Source organism: Nicotiana tomentosiformis, chromosome 12 (assembly GCF_000390325.3).
Source record: "Nicotiana tomentosiformis chromosome 12, ASM39032v3, whole genome shotgun sequence".
Classification (NCBI taxonomy): domain Eukaryota; kingdom Viridiplantae; phylum Streptophyta; class Magnoliopsida; order Solanales; family Solanaceae; genus Nicotiana; species Nicotiana tomentosiformis.
This window is the reverse complement of record NC_090823.1, coordinates 122205715-122233508: the sequence shown is the minus strand read 5'-3', so window position 1 is coordinate 122233508 and position 27794 is coordinate 122205715. Positions and strand designations below refer to the sequence as shown.

At 36.5% G+C, this 27794-nt stretch overlaps 1 protein-coding gene across 2 annotated transcripts; it reads left to right on the top strand.

The window, feature by feature from the left end:
- The first annotated feature begins 16470 nt into the window (after positions 1-16470).
- Positions 16471-25787, top strand: LOC104084606 (uncharacterized). 2 transcript variants are annotated; one of them, XM_009588508.4, is made up of 7 exons: positions 16471-16832; positions 20579-20699; positions 20832-20988; positions 21320-21364; positions 21548-21710; positions 22507-22877; positions 24883-25787. In XM_009588508.4, exons 1-7 carry the CDS (start codon positions 16641-16643, stop codon positions 25199-25201), a joined length of 1368 nt encoding a protein of 455 aa, XP_009586803.2. In that variant the 5' UTR covers positions 16471-16640; the 3' UTR covers positions 25202-25787. The 2 variants fall into 2 exon arrangements, with proteins under 2 accessions (XP_009586803.2, XP_009586802.2); XM_009588507.4 differs by having other exon boundaries at positions 20180-20699.
- The last annotated feature ends 2007 nt before the right edge of the window (positions 25788-27794 follow it).

Sequence of the window (27794 nt, the reverse complement as noted above, 5' to 3'; positions counted from 1 at the left end):
TTTTCGATCAGTGGCGCCCTTTGCGGGTTTTCACCAGCTGGCCTCTCTCATATCTCTTCTCACCATCACCTTATAGTGCTCTTTGTGAGTTTTCACTAACAAGACTCTCATTTTTGAATTTCTCTGCTTTCCATCGCCTTATGGTGCCCGTGAGGTTTTCACCAATAAGACTCTCTCATTTTATTTCTCTCATTTTGTTGTATCAGATCTGAGTAACTGTATCCTCCCATTTTGAATCTCTTTGCCGATTGATCGGAAGGACTTGAAAAGGATTTGGGTAAAAAGGATTTGGATTGAATTACAACTTTGGAACCTTTCAGACAAAACAATCGCCAAACCATTATAACATCTGCCCCAGTTTCACTTTTGAGGGAATTTGGGTTTTTGTTTTGGTGTGAGTGAACCCCAGAGAGAGGCTACCTATGTATCCTTTCGGAATCAAGTCAAACGTAGTTCAAGGACGAGAACTTTGTTTTTGATTCTTTTTTGTTTTGGTTTTCTTTTCTATTTTGGTTTCTTCTCTTTCTTTTTCCTTTCCTTTTTTCTCTTTTTTTTTTATTTTTCATTTCATTTTCTTTGTCTTTTCTTCCTTTTTTTATATTTCTTTTTTCTTCTCTTTTCATTTTTTTTTCAATCATTTTTTTAGTGACTTTCGGGTTCCAATGAAGGTAATCAAAGAATGGGAGCCGGCTTAAAAGGGTTTGCAAAGGGTTAAATGTTTGGATAGTGAGAAAGAAAGCCTTCTTCATCCCAACCGGAGAACATTAATGCTATATAGAAGATCTAACATAGTACCTTTTGACTGCACCTGCGTTGACAGTTGTTTCAGGGATATTTTCTTCGATGTGTCCCAAGTACAACGCTCTCTTTTTGGCAGTACTCTTATTCAATGTATGGACCTTTCCAACCTGAAGCCAATTTTCCTTTAGCTGTTCCGATTCTATTTTATTTCCTTAAACATATCTTCATTGCATTCTGATTCTTGATTCATTATTTCGAAGTTTGACAGCATTTTGGGATCGAGGCATGAAGTCCGCAAGCATGCCATGTTATTGAAATCTGCATTTAACAAAATTGAAAAAAGAATAAGAGAAGTGACAAAATTAAGAAAAGAGACATTCCTCGATAATAAAATATTAATTTCATTTGATTTTGTTCTTTTTTTTTTAATTTTGATTTCGAATGATTTTTTTTTTTGAATTTTAAAAATAGAAGGGTTTACACCGGAAAGTAAGACAATAAAGTAAAACATCCGGATCACACCATGAGATAATCCGGTCACAGAAAGGATAGCAAGACTGGCTACTAAGACTCCCGTCTGATAGGGAACTTTCAGGCTTGGCGGCCATTTTTGGCTTTTCCTCTGTCTCGGCAAGGGCTGCAAAGGGCTTCAGTGCCATATCAAATTCCTCATCTCTCCAATTTCTATTCATCAAACCCTCCGAACCACTCTGAACGGCCTTTGATGTGGCCTTAAAGGCAGTATGACTTAAGATTTGGCCCGTTTTAAAACCATTTTCGATCATCTCCCCAATTTTGATAGCCTCGACGAACGGATTACCTATTGCAGACATCATGTTCTGGAAGTAGTTCGCCTCTTGGGCCTGTAGGAAGACCGTAACCTTTTCTGTTTCGTTCTTTGGAGGCTTTCCCTTGGCGGCTTGCTCGCGCCATATGACAACATATTCACAAAAATATTCCGCGGTTTTCTTTGTCAATCTGCACACAGAGTTCTCTTTTTGGATTTTTCACTCTTGTTTTTTTTTTTTTTTTTTCGCTCTTTGTTTTTTATTTTGTTTTTTTGTTTTGGTTATTTTTGTCACTATTTTCTTTCTTTTTCTTTCTTCTCTTTTTTTTTTCACTCAGCTTATTTGATGTCAAGGATCGAATCCGATGGGGATTGCCTACATATCATAACGCCGCATGAATCAGATCTTGCGTAGTTCATAAAGATTAAGAATAAAGTAAATAAACTAACTCTTTTTTTTTTCTGGATTTTGAATTTTTTTTTCTTTTTTTTTTCGAAAGACTTATAAAGAAGAAAGATTTTTTTTTTATTTCGATTTCTTTGTTTTTTTTTTGAAATTTTTTGAAAAGAAAGAAAATATTATTTTGGATTTTTTTTAAAAATATTTTAGGAGAAAGACTTCTAAAAAAAGGTAGAAAATATTTTTGGATTTTGAATTGATTTGTTTCTTTTTTCAAATGAAAGACTTCTATAAAGTTTTTTTTTATTGGTTGTAAATTTTTATTTATTTGGGATTTCCTAAGAAAAAACTTCTAAAGAATGAATTAAAGAAAAATATTTTTGAATTTTGACTTTTTTTTAAAAAGAAAAATTCCAAAAGAAAAACTTCTACAAAAGAAGGAAAAAATTTGGATTTTATGTGTCAAAGAAAAACTTATAAAGAAGGAATTAAAGGAAAATATTTTTAAATTTTTTGAAAATTGGGCCGGAACCGATGGGGTTTGCTTACGTATCTCACATCCGGTGAGAATCAGACCCGCGTAGTTCGGTCAATTTTGACGGAACAGGGGAAGAAGCATGACTTTTGAAAACATTGGCTTATTTTCTCTCTTTTGTTTTCAAACTTTCAGCAGAGTTTCAGAAATTTTCAAATGCCTACCTTTCACTTTTTTTTTTTTTTAAATTTTCTTTCCCTATTCTAGAAACCGGTCAACATGCAAGCCGAAACAAACATATGCACAAGTAGCACGTAAAAATGTGTCAGGATGGTCTTTTATATTTGGTACACCTGTCCTAGACGAACCCAACCCTTGTGTTGAGTCTCCAAAGTCAAATGCACGTGATGCAAACAAACGTTCCTACTAGGGATCCAACATGAGGCTATGTTATTCTAGGTTTAAATCCTTGATGTGTTGTTCTAGACCTGGCTTACCCGAGCGAACAACTCGAGCCGGGGTCGGCCGGGGGGAGGGGGCAGCGTACCGGGAATACAGAAGCTTCACTGGCTTTGCAACTTGTCCGATCCTCGTTCTAAAATTAGGGGTATGACTCTAACAGAAAAGAAGCCACGCAAAGCGCACGCTTCCCAAAATATTTAGAAGACTCAGAGAGAAAAAGGGTGTCATAACAATTTTATATACAGTTCACGACAATATCAAAGCGGTAAAGAGCGACATTTAGCACATTAGGTTCAAACACGTAAAAATCGGATAATAAACAAAAGTCAAGTATAACAGTTATTCTAAACTCGAATTCTGAACCCTGAACCAGAGATTCTGGGTTCTTGTCTCCAGCAGAGTCGCCAAAGATGTCACACCTCCTTTTTTCCGAGGGGATAAGGGATAGAGAGTTTTTCCAATTTAAGTGACATTATTCGAAATGAGATTATTTATTTATTCAGAGTCACCACTTGGAATAATTTATGGTGTCCCAAGTCGTCGGTTTATTTTAGAATCCCAAATCGAGGAAATTTAACTCTTATTTTTTGGTCCGCGAACACAGAAGACCGGATAAGGAATTCTGTTAACCTGGGAGAAGGTGTGAGGCACTCTCGAGTTCCGTGGTTTTAGCACGGTCGCTTAACAATTAATACTTGGCGTAATTATCTGAGTTATTATATGTTTTAAACCTATTGTGCATTTTTATCTTTTACCGCTTTTTAATATTTATGGAATTTCTTTGAACAAGTCGCAATGTCGCACACTTGTTGTTTTGGTACACATTGCAAACCGCGCCACGTGAAACGCACCCGCGATTTACAACATGTTTATTTTTATTATTATTTGAAGTTATGGTCAAGTCGCGTGAAACGCGCACTTGAATTGGGGTTTACGTATCATGACTATGCCACAGGAACCGTACCCATAGTCAAGATGATTTATTATTAATCGCGCCTAAATCAAGCTACGATGTTCGAATATTATTCAATTACTAATTTTGACATTATTATAAGGTCATGAGGTATGTATATTGTTATGGAGAAAATGAAGTAAATTAATTATGGAAAAAGTTGGCTAGCTTGTGAATGTTTATTTGTTTTTGGTCATGTGCAACAATTAGCCCATAAATACGTTAGGGAAGTCCAATTAAAGTCTTACACCAATCATGGCCCAACCTAATCTCTTATAATTTTACTACTAACCAATATTTGAAACTAGACTAAATTTATGGCTGGAATAGATAGATACAGGCATGACCAATTTAGTCACTAAGATAGGAGATCAAAATGAAACTAAAGCATGCTAAAATGGAAAACCATTACTTCATTGAATAAACAAGAAAAGTAACGAATTAATACATATTCATCAATAAAATTAACCATATGAACTACTAAAAAGGACAATAAATTAATCATACCAAATACTCAACATGAGAACAAATTAATCTTAGCACACTCAGATGCGAACTCGATCATATCATACTCAAAGTTAAATTAAAACAGAGTGACCCAAAACATTAATGAGAAAAACAAAATAGAAAGAGAAGTGAACCTTTGTATTGATGATTATGGATTTAAATTACAACCACTCAATGATCGGATAGCTCTCAACTGGACCCTTCAGACCACGAAAAACTCGAGCGGCAAATCTCAACTTGTAACCTCAATCACCCTTGCAAAACTGACGATTTAGTGGCTATTTTTGGAGCTTCTTTTGGGGGGGGGGGGGAGGGTTAATGATGGCTCAAAAGTGGTCAAGAGATGGTGGTTTTGTCACGACCCAAAAGTCAAGAGATGGTGGTTTTGTCACGACCCAAAATCCCACTAGTCGTGATGGCACCTAACCCAACCTGTTAGGTAAGCCAATTTTCAACTATCCAATTCCAATGAAATTAATTAAAATAAAATATCTAAAACCGATACATCTCCCCAAGAACTGGTAGTACAAATTATGAGCTTCTAAGAATAGAGTATACAAAGCGAAAATGAACTAAATATATAGTCTGTTTGAATAATAAATAAACAGAGCTTTTATAAATCTAAGGCTACCCTGAACAAGAGGCAGCTACAACAGAAACACAGGTACATCATCAAGTCCCGCAACCATCGAGCACAGCAACAATAATAGCCAACATGTGCACGCAATGTGCAGAAGTGTAGTATCAGTACAACCGACCCCATGTACTGAGTAAGTAACAAACCTAGCTGTAGGTTGAAAGTAGTGACGAGCTTCTACCAAGGTCGGGTCCACAACCAATAGTACACCACAATCCATAACAACATAAAGCAAATAATACGAGAAGTAACTCAGGGATAAAATACTCAGCCAAATAATGATTTCAAAAATAGTAGTTCTTTCTTTCAAATACATCAGTAAAAAACCCAAATTGTTTGCCAAAGCTGCCAATAATATAAATAGTTTGAAAACAATAAATTTCTCCAAAAATATTCTCAATAATAAATAATATATTTCATTTTCCTTCCGGATAACCCGTGTAAAACAAATGCATCACTATGCCCATCTGTCAAAAATGTGTAAGAAATCATGAATGATGTGATGTTGTACAGCATGAGGAAAACTACATATATATGCATGTATGTCATGTGTGCATGCCAATGCAATGTAACTCAATGATAAAATCATAAACAGCCCCTCGGGCAGAACATCACTCATATACAGCCCCTCGGGCAAAATCTCACAGTCATTCGTGCCACTCGGGCATACCTCACAATCACTCTTGCCACTCGGGCATACCTCACAATCACTCTTGCCACTCGGGCATACCTCACAATCACTCATGCCTCCCAGTCACTCAGCACTCGGCACTCAGTAGGTACCTGCGCTCACTGGGGGTGTGTACAGACTCCGGAGGGGATCCTTCATCCCAAGCGCTATAATCTGCACGGACAACTCACGTGTGATAATAATAAAGTATGCTGCAGGCGGGCAGCCCCGATCCACACTCATCCTCACAAATCAGGCCCTCGGCCGATATCAAACAGGCTGCGGCGTGCAGCCCGATCCCATGAATATGCAACATGTTGCGGCGTGCAGCCCGATCCCATGAATATGAAACATAAATCAGGCCCTCGACCTCACTCAGTCATAAACCTCTCAAGCCACTCGGGCATCTCAGTAAAACAGGGCATTCGACCCAAAATATTTTTATGCATCAAAATAGAGTCATAAAATTGAGTTATGATATGCAATGAAATGAATATGACTGAGTATGACTTTTCAATTTAACACAATAATTCACAGCAATATGACCTCTGTGGGTCCCAATAATACTGGCACATAGCCTCAACATGATTTGTAATATGCTTTTCAGCTCAATTTCTTTAACACATAAAACCGCATGAAAAATACCAAGGTTATTTAACTATAACATTCCACATAAACAATTATGTCGTAATTTCTATAGTGCATGCCCACACGCCCGTCACCTAGCATGTGCGTCACCTCCCAACAATTCACAAAATACATATATTCAGGGTTCATACCCTCAACTCCAAGATTAGAAGAGTTACTTACCTCAATCCAAGCAAATTCTTTAACCCAATAAACCTTTTCCTCGTGATTCGGCCTCCGAACGCCTCGAATCTTAGTCAAAATAATTTGATACAATCAACACGAGGTATAGAAATCAATTCCATATGAAAATGCTAATTTTCCATAAAAATTCGAAATTTAGTTCCAAAATTGCCTGTGGGGCCCACGTCTCGGAACCCGACAAAAGTTACAAAATCCGAACACCCGTTCCGATACGAGTCCGACCATACAAAAATTATCAAATTCCGACATCGGATTGACCTTCAAATCTTCATTTTACATTTTTGGAAGATTTTATAAAAATCTGATTTTTTTTTCTCCATAAATTCACGGATTCATGATGTAAATGAATATGGAATCATGAAATATAATCAATATAGGATAAAGAACACTTATCCCAATGTTTTTCCTGTGAAAATCGCCCAAAAATCGCCTAAACCGAGCTCCATAAACTCAAAAATGAGTAAAAATGGCAAGAACCCCGTTTTATAGACCCTCAGCTATTTCGGGCGTCATAGGTAGCGTGGGACGCTGCCTGTGGCGCAGTTTCCGGTATCCCAAAATTTCCAGCGCCAGGGCTAGCGCCCCACGCTACCCTGGGCGCTCGCGGCGACGAAAAATTATTTTTGACACGGAAATAGGCATAACTCTCTCATACGATGTCCGAATTCAACGATTCTTTTTGCTATGGCTCCATAATTTCAATACGGATCTAATACTTCAATCAAAACTGAATTTGGAGCTGATTTGCTTAATATGATACCACATATTCTTGTAGAATCGACATCGAACATTCTAGGTTTGATGCCGAAACATAGCAAATCAATCCGGAATGAACTAACATTTTGTGTACAAGTCATAAATGGAATAACAAAGCTGTTCCAATTTCAAAAATATGATTCCGACCTCGATATCAAAAAGTGAAACCCCGGTCAACCTTCCCAAAAATTTAACTTTCGGCATTTCAAGCCTAATTCTATTACGGATCTCCAAATAATTTTCCGGACACGCTCTTAAGTCCAAAATCACCATACAGAGCTATTGGAATCATCAAAATTCGAATCCGAGGTCGTTTACATATAAGTCAATATCCGATCATTATTTTTAACTTAAGCTTTAAACCTTGAAACTAGATATTCCAATTCATTCCAAAATCTCACTGGACCCAAACCAATTGCCCTGGCAATTTAGACAACAACTGTAAAGTACAATTTGAGAAGTAAATGGGGAAAGCAAGGTTGTAATACTCAAAATGACCGGTCGGGTCGTTATATTCTCCCCCACTTAAACATACGTTCGTCCTCGAACGTGCCAAGAGTTATTTCCAAGACATCAAATCACCGTTCCATCTTACCACACACGTACCCTGGGGTGAACCTACGTCACCCTATTCTATATAGGCTTGACAACACAATCCAACTGAATTCATTAATTTAACTCTAGCCCATAAACCTTGGAATTTTATTTCCAACCTTTAGAATTTCTTTCAAGACACAAGTCTTAAACTTACACTCCGTATAAATCCGAACAAGTTGCATCGAGCTATAACTATCACCACAGATATAATCAACCAACATATTACACAACTCGCTTGCTCGTAGCACCATTCCCGATCGCAGTGACTACTCCAAAACTAACCGCATACTTGTATTAAACCCATATCGAACCAAACCTCATCCCAAAACCTTCGTACCCTGTTGATAATAAAAGAAACACGCGAAATAAACAAGTCACGGAGCTCTCTCGCCCAACTAGAACCATAATCGCTTTTTGAGCCGACTTTCAATGTTATCCTCCCTAACATATGGTAATCAAATATGATAGTACCCATTTGAGGTCCAATGACCTTATATTACTAAATACAACTATTTCCACAGACATGCCGCACCAATATAACTCAGAGCCACAACTCATGCCATCTGTGCACCAATACGCAACAATTCAAATATACTCAGTCATGAAAAATGACTCAAATGAGAGAACTGCCCTGCAATATTAATAACTACCGCCACAACGAAATGCTGAAAATTCATCATACACCGTAGAACCATCACCCGATTCTAACACAAGGTTCATACCTTAATATAGCTCTGCTGCAATGTGTGTCCCCGTCCAAACGTTGGTCTATATAATATACCCCGAGCCACCCTGCTCAAAATTAATAACCACGGAGAGGCAAATGACAAAAATGCCACATAAAACCTGAAAGAACATAACCATTACGCAATCGATCATGCAATACCAAAATACTCATCACGCTCAAATTCCACTATAAACTCAAATAGGACCGCACTATCTGTGCACATAACCAATGAATCACAACTCCTCGTAGCATAAAGGAGCAACTCACAGATCATCTCAGAACACGAATAAGCTCAACATCAAGCGAATGTCACATCCCTCATCAATAGCAGTATGGAGTCAACCATTCCGGCTCGGTGTAGAATACATATCTTAATTGGGCCTACTAATGGACCGCCAAATCAACTCGGGTTACCCACAAATAGATAAAAATTCTTTCGAAACTCCATAATGACTGAATCATAACACATTCTATCATCTGGCCAGCTCCGGCCACAACTTCACAATCCATAACCATGAAACAATCCGCTCTTGAGAACTCCCAATCTCCAAATCCATAGAACACGCGAATCACCATATTTGATTCCATCTCCACCGCCCGAATGTCTAACACCTCTCTAATACAAGATCATCCCATGAGAAATACTTTTAAAAAAAAAATTCTTCCGTGCCACTTGTCAAAATTTGAATATCAGCATTCTATCAACAGTGTGAGTATCGCAATACCAATTTATACATCCGTAAGTCAAAATACAGTGCGCCTTCTGAAGTCCGGCCCCTTCTCATACAACACCAAGTAGTAATAGTATTAATCTAGACATCGAAAACTGTTCATGCCTCTAAGAATTTATGACCTCCCTTTCAAGGCTAAACCGTGACCTTGCACACACTAACCTTAATCCCACACAACTAACCGCATCTATTATGCCATCATGTGATAAGCACAAGAATCCCATTATCAACTTTGAGTCACTAATAATTTACATACCCTTTTAGTTATAAGCCTTTCTCTTGCTTCTTTCCAGGAGGAAATCACAATACATAAATTGTTCTCCACACCGGTAGAAACCATCAAGAATTCTTTGGAATCCATTTGCACAACCAAGCCACCAAGACCGAATCTCTCCAACTCATCCAAGCCACGCAAGTCGCCAAGTCCAGGTGTATTGCCACAAAGCACCTGTAGAAAACCCCCACATCATAAGCACCCAAAGAACCGATCATATCTATTACCATATTGATCCAACCTACTACCCAGTTGTCCTATTTTTTTTGAGTCCTTTCCGAATTTTTCTTCAGATTGATACTTCTTCTTGCTAAAATACCATGATCTTTAACCACAACTCACCCTACAAACCTTACCAAAGAACCACAATGCCCTACGTCCCATAAGCAACTGTATTCTTCTCAAGCACCTTCAAAAATACCACAACTATAACACTCACTTTGAGAATATCTTATGTGAATTTGAAATTGTTCAGTAGAATCCTTAGTCATATAGAATTTTCGCAAGTCCAGGCACCATCAAACGCAAATCTCGGATTTTATCCATACACAAGTCCGGAAATATTCTCAATTGCTATATATAATTCTCAAACCCACTGGAATTTTCTCGGGAGTCACCCACTTTGCTCAAATTTAATTGCACCGCCCAAATGGGTTGAAAGACACGTGCCCCATTAGCACAACAACACTCAAAGAAGTAACTCTACTTTAACACCACCTATCAAATTCATACTCTGTGTGCACTACATCATTCATCCATAACAACTCACTCATCCCGCGAATTGCATTTACTCATACGTGCAATATAATCCTTAACCAGAAATTTCCTTATTCGAGTCATCCTCGATCTCAACTTTTGCAAGTCATAGCTATTTCACAAGTATGCCTCAGACCAAAATTAAAAATTAACACCTAACCATGAAATCAAATTGTCAATAGCAGACTCCCCCACTTGGCTGAAAGCCATAGATTAAAATATTCCATAACTCACAATACCAATACTTTTTTTTTTACTGCCATAATGTCACAGTCAGTCCAACAAAACTTCTTCCCAAGTTCATACAACGCCAACCATAACAATACCTCAATCATCCGCTAAGCTCGTATTCATCCTCTTAACACACAAGTCAACTTTCTCAACCAGTTTCAGATTCAAATCTCCACCCATACACCCCGTTGGTAGAAAAGAAACTCTCTACTCACATCATAAGGAATACTCCTACGTAGATTACTCCGCAGGGGATAATCCACCTACTTAGCCTCACTCTGGTATCTTGTTATACCCTTTCACATTCACAATTACTATGTAATCACTTAGTTTATCTGAGTACAAACTCATTAACCAGACGTGAGAATTTAGTTTTACCCCAAAATTTAACCATATGAAAGATCCTTCAAAACATTCATTCTAGAGACTGTACGCCACATCAATTCTAAAATCAAGCACCCAATGGCCTTTCCTTTACATTTCAAGGAAACACTTCTCGTCATATTCAAATCGTCTTAACACATCCCGCATTTACATCATACTCATCACAAAGTCATTCCACCGCTCATCGAGACACAACTTCCACTCATAGGGATATTACCGGACATATGAGTCTAAATGTACAGGTTATAACTGAAGCTACCGAACCTAAGCTGCGGTCTAAACTTGGCCTAAAGTCCTCCAGACTGGCCCATCACCAAAACACAAAATACACACCTCGAACCTCATTCATAGAATCACAAGCCGGTGATGCACAACTGATACCGAGCGCTCATGTGCGCATACGAATACGTGGAAGGAATTCAAAGAGTTATGTTTCAAGCTGAATCAATTTCGCACGATAAGGAAAGAAAGATGGAAAATTATCCTAAATGCCTTGTAGCCTCTCGAAGATAAGTATGGACGTCATCATACCGATCCGCAAAACTCTACTAGACACTTGCTCATGACTTGTAGAACCTATGAACCTAGAGCTCTGATACCAACTTGTCACGACCCAAAATCCCACTAGTCGTGATGGCACCTAACCCAACCCGTTAGGTAAGCCAATTTCTAACTATCCAATTCCAATGAAATTAATTAAAAGAAAATATCTAAAATCGATACATCTCCCCAAGAACCGGTAGTACAAATCATGAGCTTCTAAGAATAGAGTATACAAAGCGGAAATGAACTAAATACATAGTCTGTTTGAATAATACATAAACAGAGCTTTTATAAATCTAAGGCTACCCTGAACAAGAGGCAGCTACAACAGAAAAGCAGGTACATCTTCAAGTCCCGCAACCATCGAGCACAGCAACAACAACAGCCAACATCTGCACGCAATATGCAGAAGTGTAGTATCAGTACAACCGACCCCATGTACTGAGTAAGTAACAAACCTAGCCGTAGGTTGAAAGTAGTGACGAGCTTCTACCAAGGTCGGGTCCACAACCAATAGTACACCACAATCCATAACAACATAAAGCAAATAATACGAGAAGTAACTCAGGGATAAAATACTCAGCCAGATAATGATTTCAAAAATAGTAGTTCTTTCTTTCAAATACATCAGTAAAAAACCCAAATTGTTTACCGAAGTTGCCAATAATATGAATAGTTTGAAAATAATAAATTTCTCCAAAAATATTCTCAATAATAAATAATATATTTCATTTTCCTTCCGGATAACCCATGTAAAACAAATGCATCACTATGCCCATCTGTCAAAAATGTGTAAGAAATCATGAATGATGTGATGTTGTACAGCATGAGGAAAACTACATATCTATGCATGTATGTCATGTGTGCATGCCAATGCTATGCAACTCAATGATAAAATCATAAACAGCCCCTCGGGCAGAACATCACTTATATACAGCCCCTCGGGCAAAATCTCACAGTCACTCGTGCCACTCGGGCATACCTCACAATCACTCTTGCCACTCGGGCATACCTCACAATCACTCTTGCCACTCGGGCATACCTCACAATCACTCATGCCTCCCAGTCACTCAGCACTCGCACTCAGTAGGTACCTGCACTCACTGGGGGTGTGTACAGACTCCGGAGGGGATCCTTCATCCCAAGCGCTATAATCTGCACGGACAACTCACGTGCGATAATAATAAAGTATGCTGCAGGCGGGCAGCCCCGATCCACACTCATCCTCACAAATCAGGCCCTCGGCCGATATCAAACATGCTGCGACGTGCAGCCCGATCCCATGAATATGCAACATGTTGCGGCGTGCAGCCCGATCCCATGAATATGAAACATAAATCAGGCCCTCGGCCTCACTCAGTCATAAACCTCTCAAGCCACTCGGGCATCTCAGTAAAACAGGGCATTCGACCCAAAATATTTTTATGCATCAAAATAGAGTCATAAAACTGAGTTATGATATGCAATGAAATGAATATGACTGAGTATGACTTTTCAATTTAACACAATAATTCACAGCAATATGACCTCTGTGGGTCCCAATAATACTGGCACATAGCCTCAACATGATTTGTAATATGCTTTTCAGCTCAATTTCTTTAACACATAAAACCGCATGAAAAATACCAAGGTTATTTAACTATAACATTCCACATAAACAATTATGTCATAATTTCTATAGTGCACGCCCACACACCCGTCACCTAGCATGTGCGTCACCTCCCAACAATTCACAAAATACATATATTCAGGGTTCATACCCTCAACTCCAAGATTAGAAGAGTTACTTACCTCAATCCAAGCAAATTCTTTAACCCAATAAACCTTTTCCTCGTGATTCGGCCTCCGAACGCCTCGAATCTTAGTCAAAATAATTTGATACAATCAACACGAGGTATAGAAATCAATTCCATATGAAAATGCTAATTTTCCATAAAAATCCGAAATTTAGTTCAAAAATTGCCCGTGGGGCCCACATCTCAGAACCCGACAAAAGTTACAAAATCCGAACACTCGTTCTGATACGAGTCCAACCATACAAAAATTATCAAATTCCGACATCGGATTGACCTTCAAATCTTCATTTTACATTTTTGGAAGATTTTATAAAAATCTGATTTTTCTTCCATAAATTCACGGATTCATGATGTAAATGAATATGGAATCATGAAATATAATCAATATAGGATAAGAAACACTTACCCCAATGTTTTTCCGTGAAAATCGCCCAAAAATCGCCTAAACCGAGCTCCATAAACTCAAAAATGAGTAAAAATGGAAAGAACCCCGTTTTATAGACCCTCAGCTATTTCGGGCGTCACAGGTAGCGTGGGGCGCTGCCTGTGGCGCAGTTTCCAGTATCCCAAAATTTCCAGCGCCAGGGCTAGCGCCCCACGCTACCCTGGGCGCTCGCGACGACGAAAAATCATTCGCGACACGGAAATAGGCATAACTCTCTCATACGATGTCCGAATTCAACGATTCTTTTTGCTATGGCTCCGTAATTTCAATACGGATCTAATACTTCAATCAAAACTGAATTTAGAGCTCATTTGCTTAATGTGATACCACATATTCTTGAAGAATCGACATCGAACATTCTAGGTTTGATGCCGAAACATAGCAAATCAATCCGGAATGAACTAACATTTTGCGTACAAGTCATAAATGGAATAACAAAGTTGTTCCAATTTCAAAAATATGATTCCGACCTCGATATCAAAAAGTGAAACCCCGGTCAACCTTCCCAAAAATTCAACTTTCAGCATTTCAAGCCTAATTCCATTACGGACCTCCAAATAATTTTCCGGACACGCTCCTAAGTCCAAAATTACCATACGGAGCTATTGGAATCATCAAAATTCGAATCCGAGGTCGTTTACATATAAGTCAATATCCTGTCATTATTTTTAACTTAAGCTTTAAACCTTAGAACTAGATGTTCTAATTCATTCCAAAATCTCACTGGACCCGAACCAATTGCCCTGGCAATTCAGACAACAACTGTAAAGTACAATTTGAGAAGTAAATGGGGAAAGCAAGGTTGTAATACTCAAAATGACCGGTCGGGTCGTTACAGGTTTTGGGGTGGTGAAGCCGCTGGATGTTTCGAAAAAAAGTCGAAGAAAGAATGAAACGAGTAGAAATTTCCTTATCCTACAAGAAGAAAATAAAATTTTCTCAATTCCTTCCTCCCTATTTTTTCCTTTATCTCTCCCTTTTTTTTATCACATTTCTCTTCTATTTATAGAAATTTTTTTCGGAATTTTCAGATTTTTATTTTTTATTTTTATTTTATTTTTTTTATTTTTAATTAAAAAGAATTTTCACTTCCCATTTTTCTTATTTTTTTTAAAAAATAATTCCCCACTTTCCTTTACTTTTATTTTTTAATTTCTCACTTTTTTTACTTTTAATATATTTAAAATCTCACTTTTTTCACTTATTTTACTTTTTTTTATTTCCCACTTATTTTATTTTTCTTTTTTTTTTAATTTTCACTTACTTTTACTTTTAAAAAAAAAATCAGATACCCTTACTTTTATTTTTTAATTCCAACTTTATTTTACTTTTTATTTTTTTAAATTTCCACATTCTTTTACTTTTATTTTTTTAAATTTTCCACTTTCTTTTACTTTTTTTATTAAACAATTTCTACCTACTTTTACTTTTACTTTTTAATTTTATATTTTTATTTTTCCTATTTTTTAATTCCCATCCGAAATTTATTTTAAAAAAATAATAATAATTAATTTTTATTTATTTTCGGTTTTTCATTCATTTTATTTAAAAATAAAGATAAAAATAATACTAATAGTAATAATTGACCTTTTAAATTATATATATATATATATATATATATATATAGTAATAATTGACCTTTTAAATTATATATATATATATATATATATATATATATATATATATATATATATATATATATATATATAAGTGTAACAAAGCTAAAAAAATATATATTAAATTTTAAAAATATTTACATAGTAGAAGGTGATAAAAATTCAAATATAGTCAAAAATTAGGTGCTCACAAGCCTAAATTATCATTTCTGGTGGTCATAGGCATATACCACTTCTGGTGGTTAGCAAAATTTAGTTACAGTGAGATATACGAAAAATAACCACTTATGGTGGTTGTATATTTCTTGCAAACTTTACTGGAGTTTAAGTGGATCTAACAATGTTATCCACTTTGTAATCCTTTATTAAGATAATTAGGATGAAAACAAATACCAAAATATGTAGTGTACACGTACTACAAAACCAAGCAAGTGATGATAAAAATATTAAATTAAATATAAGCAAAAGCCTCAAATTACTTTATATAAATTTGGCTACTCGAGACGTAAGTGATATCCACATCACTAGTGCCAAGAAGAAAAGCTCACCACCTCAAGGATATAATCTGACTCACGATGCTCAGAATAAATAAGATCTAACCACGGATGTAAGAGTGTCGCCTTACATCGGAAATGAACACTGAAATAGAAATTAAATTCGAAGTAAGTGCTCAAAATGGCAGAGTCTCGTGTTGATAACGTGTTATAAAATAAAAATTATAAAGTAAATACAAGTATAGAAAGAGATTGATATATTATTCAACTTCAAACTCATGTACATAATGAACTGAAATCTCTTCTATTTATAGAAGAAAGTAAGCTGCTGTGTAAGCTGCTACTGCAAGGTGGTGTATAAACTGTTTGTAAGCTCCTATTGCAATCTACTGCGTAAGTTTCTTGTAAGTTGTTATTGTACCAGTTATACATAATCTTATATAGGAGTAATATTTATTTATAACGGAGTACCGAAATAGTAAAAAATAAATATATTTACGGCGAAATCCAATTTGAATAAAGTTTTTCAGAAACTTATTTACAATTGATTACTAAATGGACGTCATAATATATTTATAACAATTTCTTATTTTTGAGACATTGATTACGTATCTGTATTAGCAGTAAAACATTTACACCTACTAAATAAAAATCATAATTTACCCATGGAAGAAGAAAAAATACACCACGCACCTAGATAAACATCCACCTTGAACTTGTCGAACCAGAAGTCGGTCGGACGACGGTAGACGGTAAGAAGAAGACGGCAGTATTATCGTCACCGCCGCCAATATACTTTAAACAAAGAGGAAACAAGTTTTGAAAAAAATGAATACACCTCCTCCGGTTCTGAAAAAGCCCAAGATTGAAACCGAAGAAGAAAAAGTCAATTCAAATTCACATGGAGGAATGGAAGAAGAAAACAGAAAGGAGCAAGAGGAAGCACTTGTAGCTCTCATTGAACACCGAACTAAAGAAGTGGAACATCTTCGCCAACGCCTTTCCTATTATACTTCTCAGGTACTTTTATTTATACTCTTATATTGATTCTGAATGATTTTATTAGTTGTCTTATGTAGTTCATTGATCCGGCGGATCCTGAATTTTAACTCAGTTATTTCATTAAATGAAAATGCAATTGTTTCTACTTCGTGATAGTCAGCGTGAACTTATTATATATACGCATACTTCTCTATAGCATGCTATTCGAGCTAGCTAATCCAACCGGTGACTCTACCCGCTCAGATACCGTGTATGTTTTTAAGAAATTCACTAAATAAGTACAAGTAATTGATTGCGGACCCAGTAAATCAAATGAATTGTGGTAGAATACCGAACTTGAATCCATAAAGTTTAAATCCTGGATCCATCTTAGTTACCCACAGGCAGAAACACTAACGATTGAGGTTAGACATATGTGAAGAAAATTCATTGGAACTTCGGTTTTGAGATTGTCATTCTAGCCCTTCAACGTTTGGCTACTCCCTTGGAAACACACACAGATAGACATATAGAGTTTGAAATTGATTAACTGTATAATATAGTTCAAATCAAGAGCAGTGGGATCAGTAGCACCAGCTGCAGCACTGCTACATCTGGCTCTGCTGATCGGTACAAAGCTTCAAGAGAGGGTGTAAAACTTGTACCTTTAGTTTTTTTTAAAAAAAAGTTAAATACTTCCCATAGCGGCCAATTGAATTTTCATTAAATTTTTTTATTTGCAAATAAATGTGTGTTGATAAAACACCTGAATCGGAGGTAAAGTTGCCTTTTTTTGGTTCAAAATATTGGCGATGTTAACGAGCTGGGTTTTAGGACGATTGGTTCATTTAGGTTTCTTGATTCCTACTGATTTCTCGATTTCGAGTTTTTGGATTATTTATCGGATTGCATTTGTGATCTGATATTAAGCATCCGTCCTTACCATAATTTTTAATTTTTTGGAGTGTGCAACATGACAATTTCGATAAGGTGGTAATTGTGGTAAAAAGCTAGTTGCTGTTTTTGCGTTTCTGTTTGTCACTTTTCTTTTGGGGTTAATATGACATGCTAGTACACTCATTAGTTGGATGTTTAGTATTTCCTTGGTAACTAGTGGTTCAGTAAAATAGGTCCAACAGTGAGATACTATTTTTTGCAAACTGTGGAAACTTTCCCAACATTTTACCTTAGTTCCCTGTTATAAGGACTTTTGAGGATGAAGAATCGAGGTAATGTTTGGTGGTAATCAGATGTAACAGTCGCTACAACGCTTGAACAGATGAAATGTAGCACGGTTCATGTCGGTAAAATTATGTGAACCAATGCACCTTTAAGGCAAATGGTGGCATTTGAGGATGTCAATTGGAAAATGAGCTGGCTGTAACGGTGGTGGCATGCCCAACAGTCTTGCTGGCAAAGATACATGAATTTGAATTTTGGGGTCTTTGTTTTTCTCTCCCCTTTTCTGGCAGTTGTAAGTTTCCTTCTTGATGAGAAGATCCATGATGCCACTTTCATACTGCTACCTTATAGTATACACATTGACATACATATTTAAACATGGAATTTAATAAATAAAGTGTAAAAAGCTTTTATTTATCTAGTGCATGCGAGAGACACATCTAGAAGCTAAAGTTATTGGACTTCGGAATTGCTTTTAGAGCGATTTATATACCTGCATACTTTCTTGTAATTACCTCTCAACTTACGCTGGCTAGCATTTAATTCACCAAAGGACGTGCGTTGAATGTTGACTGCAACCTAGGGAATGACTTACCTTTTATTCTGGAGTCATTCTCTTAATTTTCGGAGCATTAATGACATCCCCCATCTTTACCTTCTTTTAACTTTTATTGTTTGTTGAAGCGCAAAGAGAAAGTTTAAAGCTCGTACCTTTCTTTTTTTCTTGGTGCTAAATACTTCCATAGCAGCTTATTGGATCTTCATTATGGCTTATTTGCAAATAAATTCTGTGTCAAATCCAGTCTGTTGGAGGTTCAGAGAGTTACCATTTCTTTTCTTGGTCGCTGATAGGAATGTCATTGGCTGGACTGTTGGAAGACTTGGACCATTTGGCTTGATTGTATTCCCGCTAATTTCTCAAATCTGTTTGCATTGCATTTATTATCTGATTTTAGGAATCCTTGCTTACCATAGTTTTCAAGTGGACAAGTTAACCTTGTGAGAAACATGGAAATTCTGCTAAGGTAGAATGCGTATCCTCAGCAAGGACTGTAATTAGGGTAAAAAATAACTGTTGTGTTTGTTTATCTTCTTTCCTTTTGGGGGTAATACAAACTGTTGATGTAACACTCGATGTTTTGTCTTCCCATTGATAACAAGTATTCACCGGTAAAGATTGGTGCAATTGCTAGATGATATATTTAGAAAACCTTAATACTGTCCATTCTCTTCCTTTTAGTTCCCAAGTTCAAGTAGATAATAGGAGAGAATTAAGGCAACATTTAGTGGCTGTCAGATATAGTAGTTTCCTCAACTTTGTTAAAAATGTCAATATTAGGATATTGTAAGTACGCAATAATATGTACCTTGTAAGTATGGGAAAGGTTTGAGATCCCTGTAGGCTGTAATTGTGTAATTAGGTATAGGAATTACTTTCTTTTCCTTTTTGTTTTTTGAATTTCTTGTAAAACTATTTAAATTTCAGCATGCTTGAGGGGATAATTGCAATTCATTCCCAAATCTCTTCTTTCTTCTGTCTTTACAAACTTCTTGACCCCACCCCCACCCCAAAAGAAAAGGCAGTGTCCTCAACTTTAAGTTGATGTCAGTAGTAAACATGTGACCTTGCACCTTTGAGACTAATGGTGTCATTTTGAGGATTTCTATTGGAATATGAGCTGGCTGTTTTGAATACTATAGTCTTTATGTGTGCAGTAACTGCGGTGGCATATGTAACAACTGTGTTGATTCTTTATACACGAATGTCACATTCTGGGGTCTTTGTTCTTTCACTCCTGTTTTTGGCAGTTGCATGCTTCCTTCTGGCTGAGAAGGAGGCAGCATACCTTTTTCCTACTGTTTGCTTACATGCATTGATACACATATCTAAGCATAGATTGGATGAGTGAAAAGCTTTCAGTTATCTTTTTCCTGTAGCAAGAGAGATCCATCTTGGCGCTAAAGTTATTATAGTGCAACAGAATTGCTTGTATATTAGCAGTTCATTTTCCTATTTAATTTGATGCAGTTCACTGAAGCATCAAATTCAGCATGATCTATCGAATGTTAGCTGCAACTTGGAGATGATTTACATTTCTATAGTTACAGGAATAGATTTTTTGTTTCTTTAAAGAGTTGTTCTTGTACTTTTTGGGAGCAAAATTGACATCCCCATTTTCTCCTCCATTGGATGAATTGTATAGTTCGATCAAGCAGAGAAGAGGCTAGAGGAGACACAGCTGAAATTAGCTCGTCTTCGGGGACGAGAGAACATAGCAACATCCACAAGCTCCCGTGGGAATGGGACGAGTCCAGTGACAGCCAAAAGAAGATCCCCAAGTCCCATCCAGATAAATGAGGGCTCTTCTCATAGCTTGTCTGAAACTAAACCACAACGTAGCCAGGACAACAATACACCGTTTAGGAAGTCTCCAGCGCCAGATCGAAAAATGGCAAGTCCTTTCCAGAAAAATGAATATACTTCTCGCAGTGTGCCCCAGGCGAAACCACCACTTGTCATTCCCGATGTGAAACCAAGAGTATCTCAACCTTTGAAGTTGATAGAATCTTGTCCTAAAATCTCAAGTGGTTCTGATTCGCAGGCTGGTGGATCAGGGTTTGCTCATGGTACTAGTATGGCAAGGTTAAAAGAAGATAAAAGTCAGAGAACACCTGAGAAGGAAGCTTCTGAAATTCAGTCTAAAGGAACAAAAAGGAAGTTCGGTAATATTGTAGTTATATCATGCCTTTTGTTAGTTATATTTGATCACTGCTATTAGCATGTTGCATGAAAGCCTTTTGGATGGAGGTTACGAAATGACGAGTATATTTCTCATGTTTGCTTTCTAAATACAGAGCAGAAAGAGCATAAAGAGTTGATACCGTTGATAAGTAGCTGCTCTTCAGCAAGCATGATACGCTGCCAGACATCCTGTGTCGTATCTAGTCAACACAAGAGAAAGCTGAGAACAATTATCTCAAGTCCTACAAATAATGAACTTTTTGCAAGCAGGTATGACAGTGCTTAAGAGTCTGTGAATTTCAGGCATTCATGCTAAATGACAATTTTGATTATCGATGCATTTCATTTCTTGCTTCTAGAGTTGTCACTGATTTGGGAACTCTTGCTGCTATCTATTAATTTGTGAAGTTGCTAGCTGATGTTTTTTCTTTGACGTGAATGTCCACTGCACTTCATTTCTCTTGACTAAGGCGCAGTGTAGTCACGTATTTTATTCTTTCCATGGCATCTTTGAGCATCTGGCATAGAATGTAACAAATGGGTTTTGCATATAGCTTCATTTAATCCTGAATGATAATTTAGGTTGCCCTTGAATATGCAGTGCATTGGATGGGATTATCAACCTATGGCAGATACATGGCAGAGGGTATGTTAAAAGTTTGAAAAGTCAACTTCCTTAGCCATATCCGTATCGCTTTCATTTGTGAGCGTGAGACTATATTTTTGAAGGCAAAAGCCTACTTCAGGCAGCAATAACTTTTAAATGCTGTTTTTTTTTTTTTTTTGTGTTCTGATGATTTAAATTACCTTCTTTTTTTTGGATAATCAGGTCAACTGTTAATCGTCTTAGTTCCACTGATTGCCTTTCATCCAAGCAAAGGAGATGGCCAGAAGATGTAGCCTGGCACCCAGAAGGAAATAGTCTTTTTTCGGTTTATAGTGCTGATGGTGGGGATTCTCAAATTTCAATCTTGAATCTTAAAGGAAAAGAGGTACAGGTTTAAGTCTGAGATAAACTCCAGAGAAATTATATGGCAAAGCTCATAGGATAGTAAAAATACCTATTTGATGAAACAGCATGGGTACATGTCTGTGGCATGTGCTAAGTCCTTTACATTGAGTTGCATTATGATTTCATTATAGCAGAAGCCCAGATATATTAATCCACTTTCACTTCCTGACTTTATGCATAGAACTGTCTATGCAAAGGTTTGTTGTAGTGGTTGAATAGATAAATGAACATATGAGACCCAGATCATAGGTATTTCTGATGGAGAGCCGTAGGGGAAGGATGAGGAAGTCCTTTGATTTCTTGAGTAATGGTCCTTAAACTGATAAGTTAAAGTACTTACATTTTTCTTTGGAGCTGTAAAAGAGGATTAAAGTACTTGTATTGTTACTTGTTCTCTTATTATGTTCTTGTCCGTAATATTCTGTACACATGAAAGTACCTCCGATGACGATTAATTGTAAATTTATATGGACCTAATGATCCTATGAGGTCAGTATCTTTTTTCCTTTTTCATTTTCTTCAGTTAACCGGGATATTAGAGGCTTCAGATAACCATTGTACTCATAGGTTCTCCTTGACCAAACTAAACCAAGGTCTATTAGCTATCCTGTCTCCTCCACTAAAAATTAATCTCTCATTACAAACATCTTTTTCCAGCTTCTGAAGTTGTTTGAGGCTTAAGTATGTCGTATTTCATAGCACACCAGGCATCCTATCGCATCAAATATTACTTTGATTTTATTCTTGTTATGTTCTCATGTGCTTTGTATCAACAGAAAACGCGTGTAAGTTTCCTGGAGGAGAAGCCTCATGTTAAAGGGATAATCAACAACATAATGTTCATGCCGTGGGAAGATGTATATTTCGTTACTGGTGGTAGTGATCATGCAGCTGTCCTGTGGAGCAATGTAGATGGAGAAAATTCGTGGAAGCCTAAAGCATTGCATAGAAGTTTTCATTCTTCTGCCGTGATGGGTGTTGCCGGTTTGCAGCATAAGAAAGTTGTGATGTCTGCTGGAGCGGACAAGCGGATCATTGGATTTGATTTGCTAGCTCAAAGAGCAGAATACAAGCATCAAATTGAAAATAAATGCATGAGTGTTCTACCTAATCCGTGTGACTTCAATCTCTTTATGGTTCAGACAGGGTAAAGTTTACGATGCAGTCTTTCTATGTTCTTTAGGTGCACTTTTACATGCTATTGATTCCTAGCTATGTTCCCAGTTCTTTCTCTTGCAAAAGTCCATCTTTTCTTATAATGTTGCAATTACTTTTATTAGGAATAATGTGCACTCTGCAAAAACATTTATTCTCGCAAGGAATACAATACCTAAAGACTTCCTCAGAATCTCTCATAAACTCTATTGAGTTATTCCTTAATTACTTAAATAAGATATTGCACTTATGAACAGCTAAGTTGCTCCGACATGGCAGATTAGGTGTCGCACCCGTGTCGACACGATACTAGTATGTGTGTGGGTATTGGATCCGTACTGGATCTGGTCAAACAATTTTGGGTACTTTGACCACGACAGGCGGAAAAATTCGAGAAAAGATACAATTTGATTCCCGGAATCAGAACTAAAACTAGGGTAAATTTGAAGAAAATAGTATACATTATCTAGGAAATCAATCTTTTACTTATCTACAACTTGAGAATAAAAAAGAGATCCACACTTTACAAGTTATACGTAAGTATTCCACTAAATTTCTCATAATTTAGAGATACTTTTATATTTTTATTTTTTAAAATTATTCTTAGCTGGATCCCCGCACCCGTATCCGTACTAGGATCCATATTCCCGAATCTTAGAATTTACATCTCGAAGGATCCGACCTATAGATCCGCACCCGTGTCCGAGCAACTTAGATGAACAACAATGATTTGGTTATTATTTATAGAAGTATCTAGTATAGTACTTGGTTGTGTTTCGTGCCAATCACAACTTGCTTGGGATCGAGGTGTAATAGTAGTAGTAGTTGTTGTACTTTTTTTGGTTGTTTTGGGTCTTAGGAAAAGTGTGTAATTTGAGATCCTCACTGCATTGTGCCCGAAATCGTTGAAGGAATGTAAGTTCCAATGCCAACGAGTTTTATATCTCTGAATTATAGGGGAAAATTTTCCATCCGGTGCTAATGCCGAGACTTGAAATAAATATAAGAACCAGGGATTCTCTTTTTGCTGCAAAGCTGATCTAGTAAGCATAGAAATGTGACATGCTTCTGGCTTTGATCTTGTCATGTGAATGTGCATGCTCATATTTAAACGTTTGAAGTTTTCTAGTGCTAGAACCAAATTAAATAGCACCATTTTATTCTTTATCTGTTTATTTTTGACAGTTCCCCAATTTGTAATGAATATTAAGAATCAATCCAGAAAAAGCTCAATATCGTAGCCTTGACAGTTATATGGTTCTTCAATCTCTGGGGTTGAAGGGACAGTTGATAGAATGAAGGAGGTCATGGTAATCTATGTGGATGATCCTATCATCTTTGTGGCGGAGTTGCAATCTTTTAGTTGAAGCAGGATCAAATGCTAAACCATCATTCGGATGGATTCTATGTAAAGCGAGGTTAAAATGGGATACTATGAACTAAATCAAGAGCCAGATTCTTCTGGAATGAAAGTGGTGTGAGGAGAATTTTGTGTAATTAAGATAGAGGCGAAGGAAGATATATTGGCTTTTTGTTGGATGCTTCAAACATCTTAGACAAACTCTTTATCTTAGACCTATTGGTGCAAAGGCTTTTGTTGAATTCTGGCATTTAATATGGACCCATAATTAGTCAAGAGAATCAGGACAAATTGATCAAAACCATGATCATCCCAGATTGCTTTAGGAATGCTAGGAAGACACTCCTCCGAAAAGCAGGGGGAGATTGGCCTTCTTGGGACAAAACATAGTGGCCTTAGTGCAGGTTCTCTAGGTTCATCCCTTCATTGCGATGATTTCTTTTTTCCTTTGTTTTTTTTTTCCAAAATGTAAGTACCGTTCCTTTTTAATCTTGAATTCTTGATTAGCTTTTTTTATCATATTAGTCCATTATCTTATAACAGGTAGAAGCTTATCACAAATGTGTCTTTTGAGGCAATTACTTGCATTCTCTCATCTTGCTTAATCTAATTCTATTAGTGCATGCTTTTAATGCAGGACTATAGAGAGGCAGCTTCGCTTATTTGATTTTAGATTGAGGCAGACAGAGGTTCAAGCCTTTGGGTGGAAGCAAGAAAGTAGTGACTCGCAGTCAGCTCTTATAAACCAGGCTTGGTCGCCTGATGGCTTGTACATAACATCAGGATCGGTTGATCCAGTCATCCACATTTTTGACATAAGGTACAATTCACACAAACCTTCTCAGTCCATTAAAGCCCATCAAAAGCGAGTCTTCAAAGCTGTTTGGCATCATGCAATCCCACTCCTTATTTCTATATCTTCTGATTTGAACATTGGATTGCACAAAATCATTTGAGGTGCTAGAGAAGCCGTACAGTTCCCAATTATTTCTCCCCTCTTTGTTCCCATATGTCGGGGAATTTTGTCACTGAGAAGCTTACGTCTCAATGCCTTAGACCAAAAGAAACTCATGGGCATGATCTATGATATGGAAAGACGCTTATGAGAGGAAACCGGATGGGAAATGCTAATGAGTATCAGCTTTTGCTCTTGGCCTAATTCTGCGTTCAGGCAGCTGAAACAGTTTTTGAGTTTGATTGGATCTCGAAGCACTACTGCTGCTTGCACAATTTCACTCGTTCCAACGTCTCTCGTAGCACATAGGCATGTCTTTAATAGACTCCCAAAGTTTTGAACTTCATAAAGTGTCTTTAGTGCTACATTTCCCTTGTCAAAGTCAAGATGTCCCGTGTGATGTTTTAGCAAAGGAATAGAGAGAGTATAATGGCTATCATGTAGCTGCCATTCTATCCTTGGTCTACACATCACTGTGCTAATATTTCTGAGACTCCTATTTTAAGGATGCATTTTCGCATACCTAAATTGTTCATTCCTCGGTTCTGAATCTGAGGGGTATTCTGATAGTCAAGTTTTCTTCCATACTTATTTTCTGCTACTACTGATCAGTTCAAACAAAACGGGCGCTGCTTTTTATTTGCAAAGTTTGGAAAATAATTTTCTTGATTGCACTTTAGGATTAGTAAAAATTAGACTTTCAAAGTAGAACTGAAAATTGTCAAATGAAAAGTGGAGTTAATTCCCCTGTTAGAGATAATTGGCTTAAAAAGAGACCATAACGTTAGTACCTTAGGAAGCTGGTACGTAAAACTGAAACATGTTTATTCAAGTTAATTATAAGTTAACTATAGATAAGTTCTATAATAAGTACTAGTAAGAGTTAATCTGCTATAAATGATCAAGTAAATTACTATCGAAAGATATGTAATAATACTTATACGATCTAAAAAGATCGTATAACTAGTAAGAGTTAATCTGCTATATATTAACTCTTTTTCTAAAAAGACTTGATCAACAGCAGAGTAAAGACAGGGTACTGTTTTGACCCAAAAAATGAAATGATGTACCGAGTTTTTATGCAATCAACTTGGTAGTACCTGGATAGTTTTAAAATTAAAACTGTTTTTATATTCAAATGTACATCATTAGTTTAAAGATTATTTTCCATGCGTGAGTTGGGCACATGTTACTTCCAATGAGAAGAAAGATTTTAAGGTATCATTGTTATCTTTTGTAACAAAAGTTGGAAGAAATTTATTTAGCCAAAAATTAAAATGGATTAGAAAGTAGACGTTAGGCCCTCTTCCATCACTAGGGCTTGGTGACGCAAAAGCAAGAAAAAACACGGTATAAATGTTCTTAAAATAATAACCGAACTTATATATATATATATATATATATATATATATATATATATATATATTATACTTTTGCTGTTACCGAATGTAAATAATTTTAACCGCGGGCTAAAAGTGATATTTGTACAAAATAATAAAATAAATTCGACATACAAAGGGAGGATCTGAAAACTATTTTCTCCTATTTCTTCTTTTTCTTTTTCTTTTTTACTCATTAACTTGTTTACTTTACTCGGTTGATATAGTAATATATAACTTTATGTTCTTATTCAAAATCAATTTTCTTGAACCATAAAACTGCAATTCCACCACCAAAGGATGTGGTGCAGTGGATGTGGTTGTTCCTTCCTTAATCAGAGGTTTCGAGTTCGAGCCCTGGGTATGGAAAAATTCTTGGTAGGGAGCATTACCTCTCGAATAGGGCCCTACCCGGCGCGAATTCGGAATAGTCGGGCTCCAATGCGGGTACCGAACACCGGGTCGGAAACCAAAAAAATTGTAATTTCAGCTATCTTATAGCCTGTTTGGCCAAGCTGCAAAAATCATCTTATTTTGAGAAGCGCTTTTTCTCAAAAATGTTTTTCTCAAAAGTATTTTGGTGAGAAACAGTTTGTGTTTGACTAATTAATTGAAAAGCACTTCTGAGTAGCAATTAGTGTTTGGCCAAGCTTTTAAAAGCTGCTTCTAAATGTATTTTTCTCAAAAGTGCTTTTCAAAATAGTTGGAGAGAAACTACTTTTTTCTGCTTCTCCAAAACTGCTTCTCCTTCTCCTCAAAAGCAATTTTTTTTCTTCCAAAAGTTTGGCCAAATATTTCAATTTTGAAAAAAAAGTACCTTTTTGAAAAAAAGAAGAAGAAGAACTTCTACGTTTGAAGAAGCTTAGAGCCCGTTTGGCCAAGCTTTTAAAAACTGCTTATTTTGGAAAAGTACTTTTTTCCAGAAGTGCTTTATCCAAAAGTACTTCTGAAAAAAAATAATTTGTGTTTGGCCAATTCATTTAAGAAGTACTTTTTACAACATTTGGTAAACAAATTGTGTTTGGCCGATCTTTCTAAAAAGTACTTTTGAGTGTCAAATTACCAAAAAGGATAGTATCAAGGTCTTATAATTATTTTAAAGAGAAAAATGAACTTAAATATTTATCGTAAAAGACTTTTATTATGTTTTATTTTATTTTATTAAAATATAAAATATAAAGTAAACATACATAGTAAAGATTTAAATTAATATAA

What these genes read in the sequence shown, in the direction of transcription:
- LOC104084606 (XM_009588507.4), top strand. Translation starts at nt 16,641, where the DNA reads ATGAATACACCTCCTCCGGTTCTGAAAAAGCCCAAGATTGAAACCGAA. An exon ending in TGAATCTTAAAGGAAAAGAG is followed by an intron (nt 21,711 to 22,506) that starts GTACAGGTTTAA and finishes TTGTATCAACAG; the next exon opens with AAAACGCGTGTAAGTTTCCT. An exon ending in CTCTTTATGGTTCAGACAGG is followed by an intron (nt 22,878 to 24,882) that starts GTAAAGTTTACG and finishes CTTTTAATGCAG; the next exon opens with GACTATAGAGAGGCAGCTTC.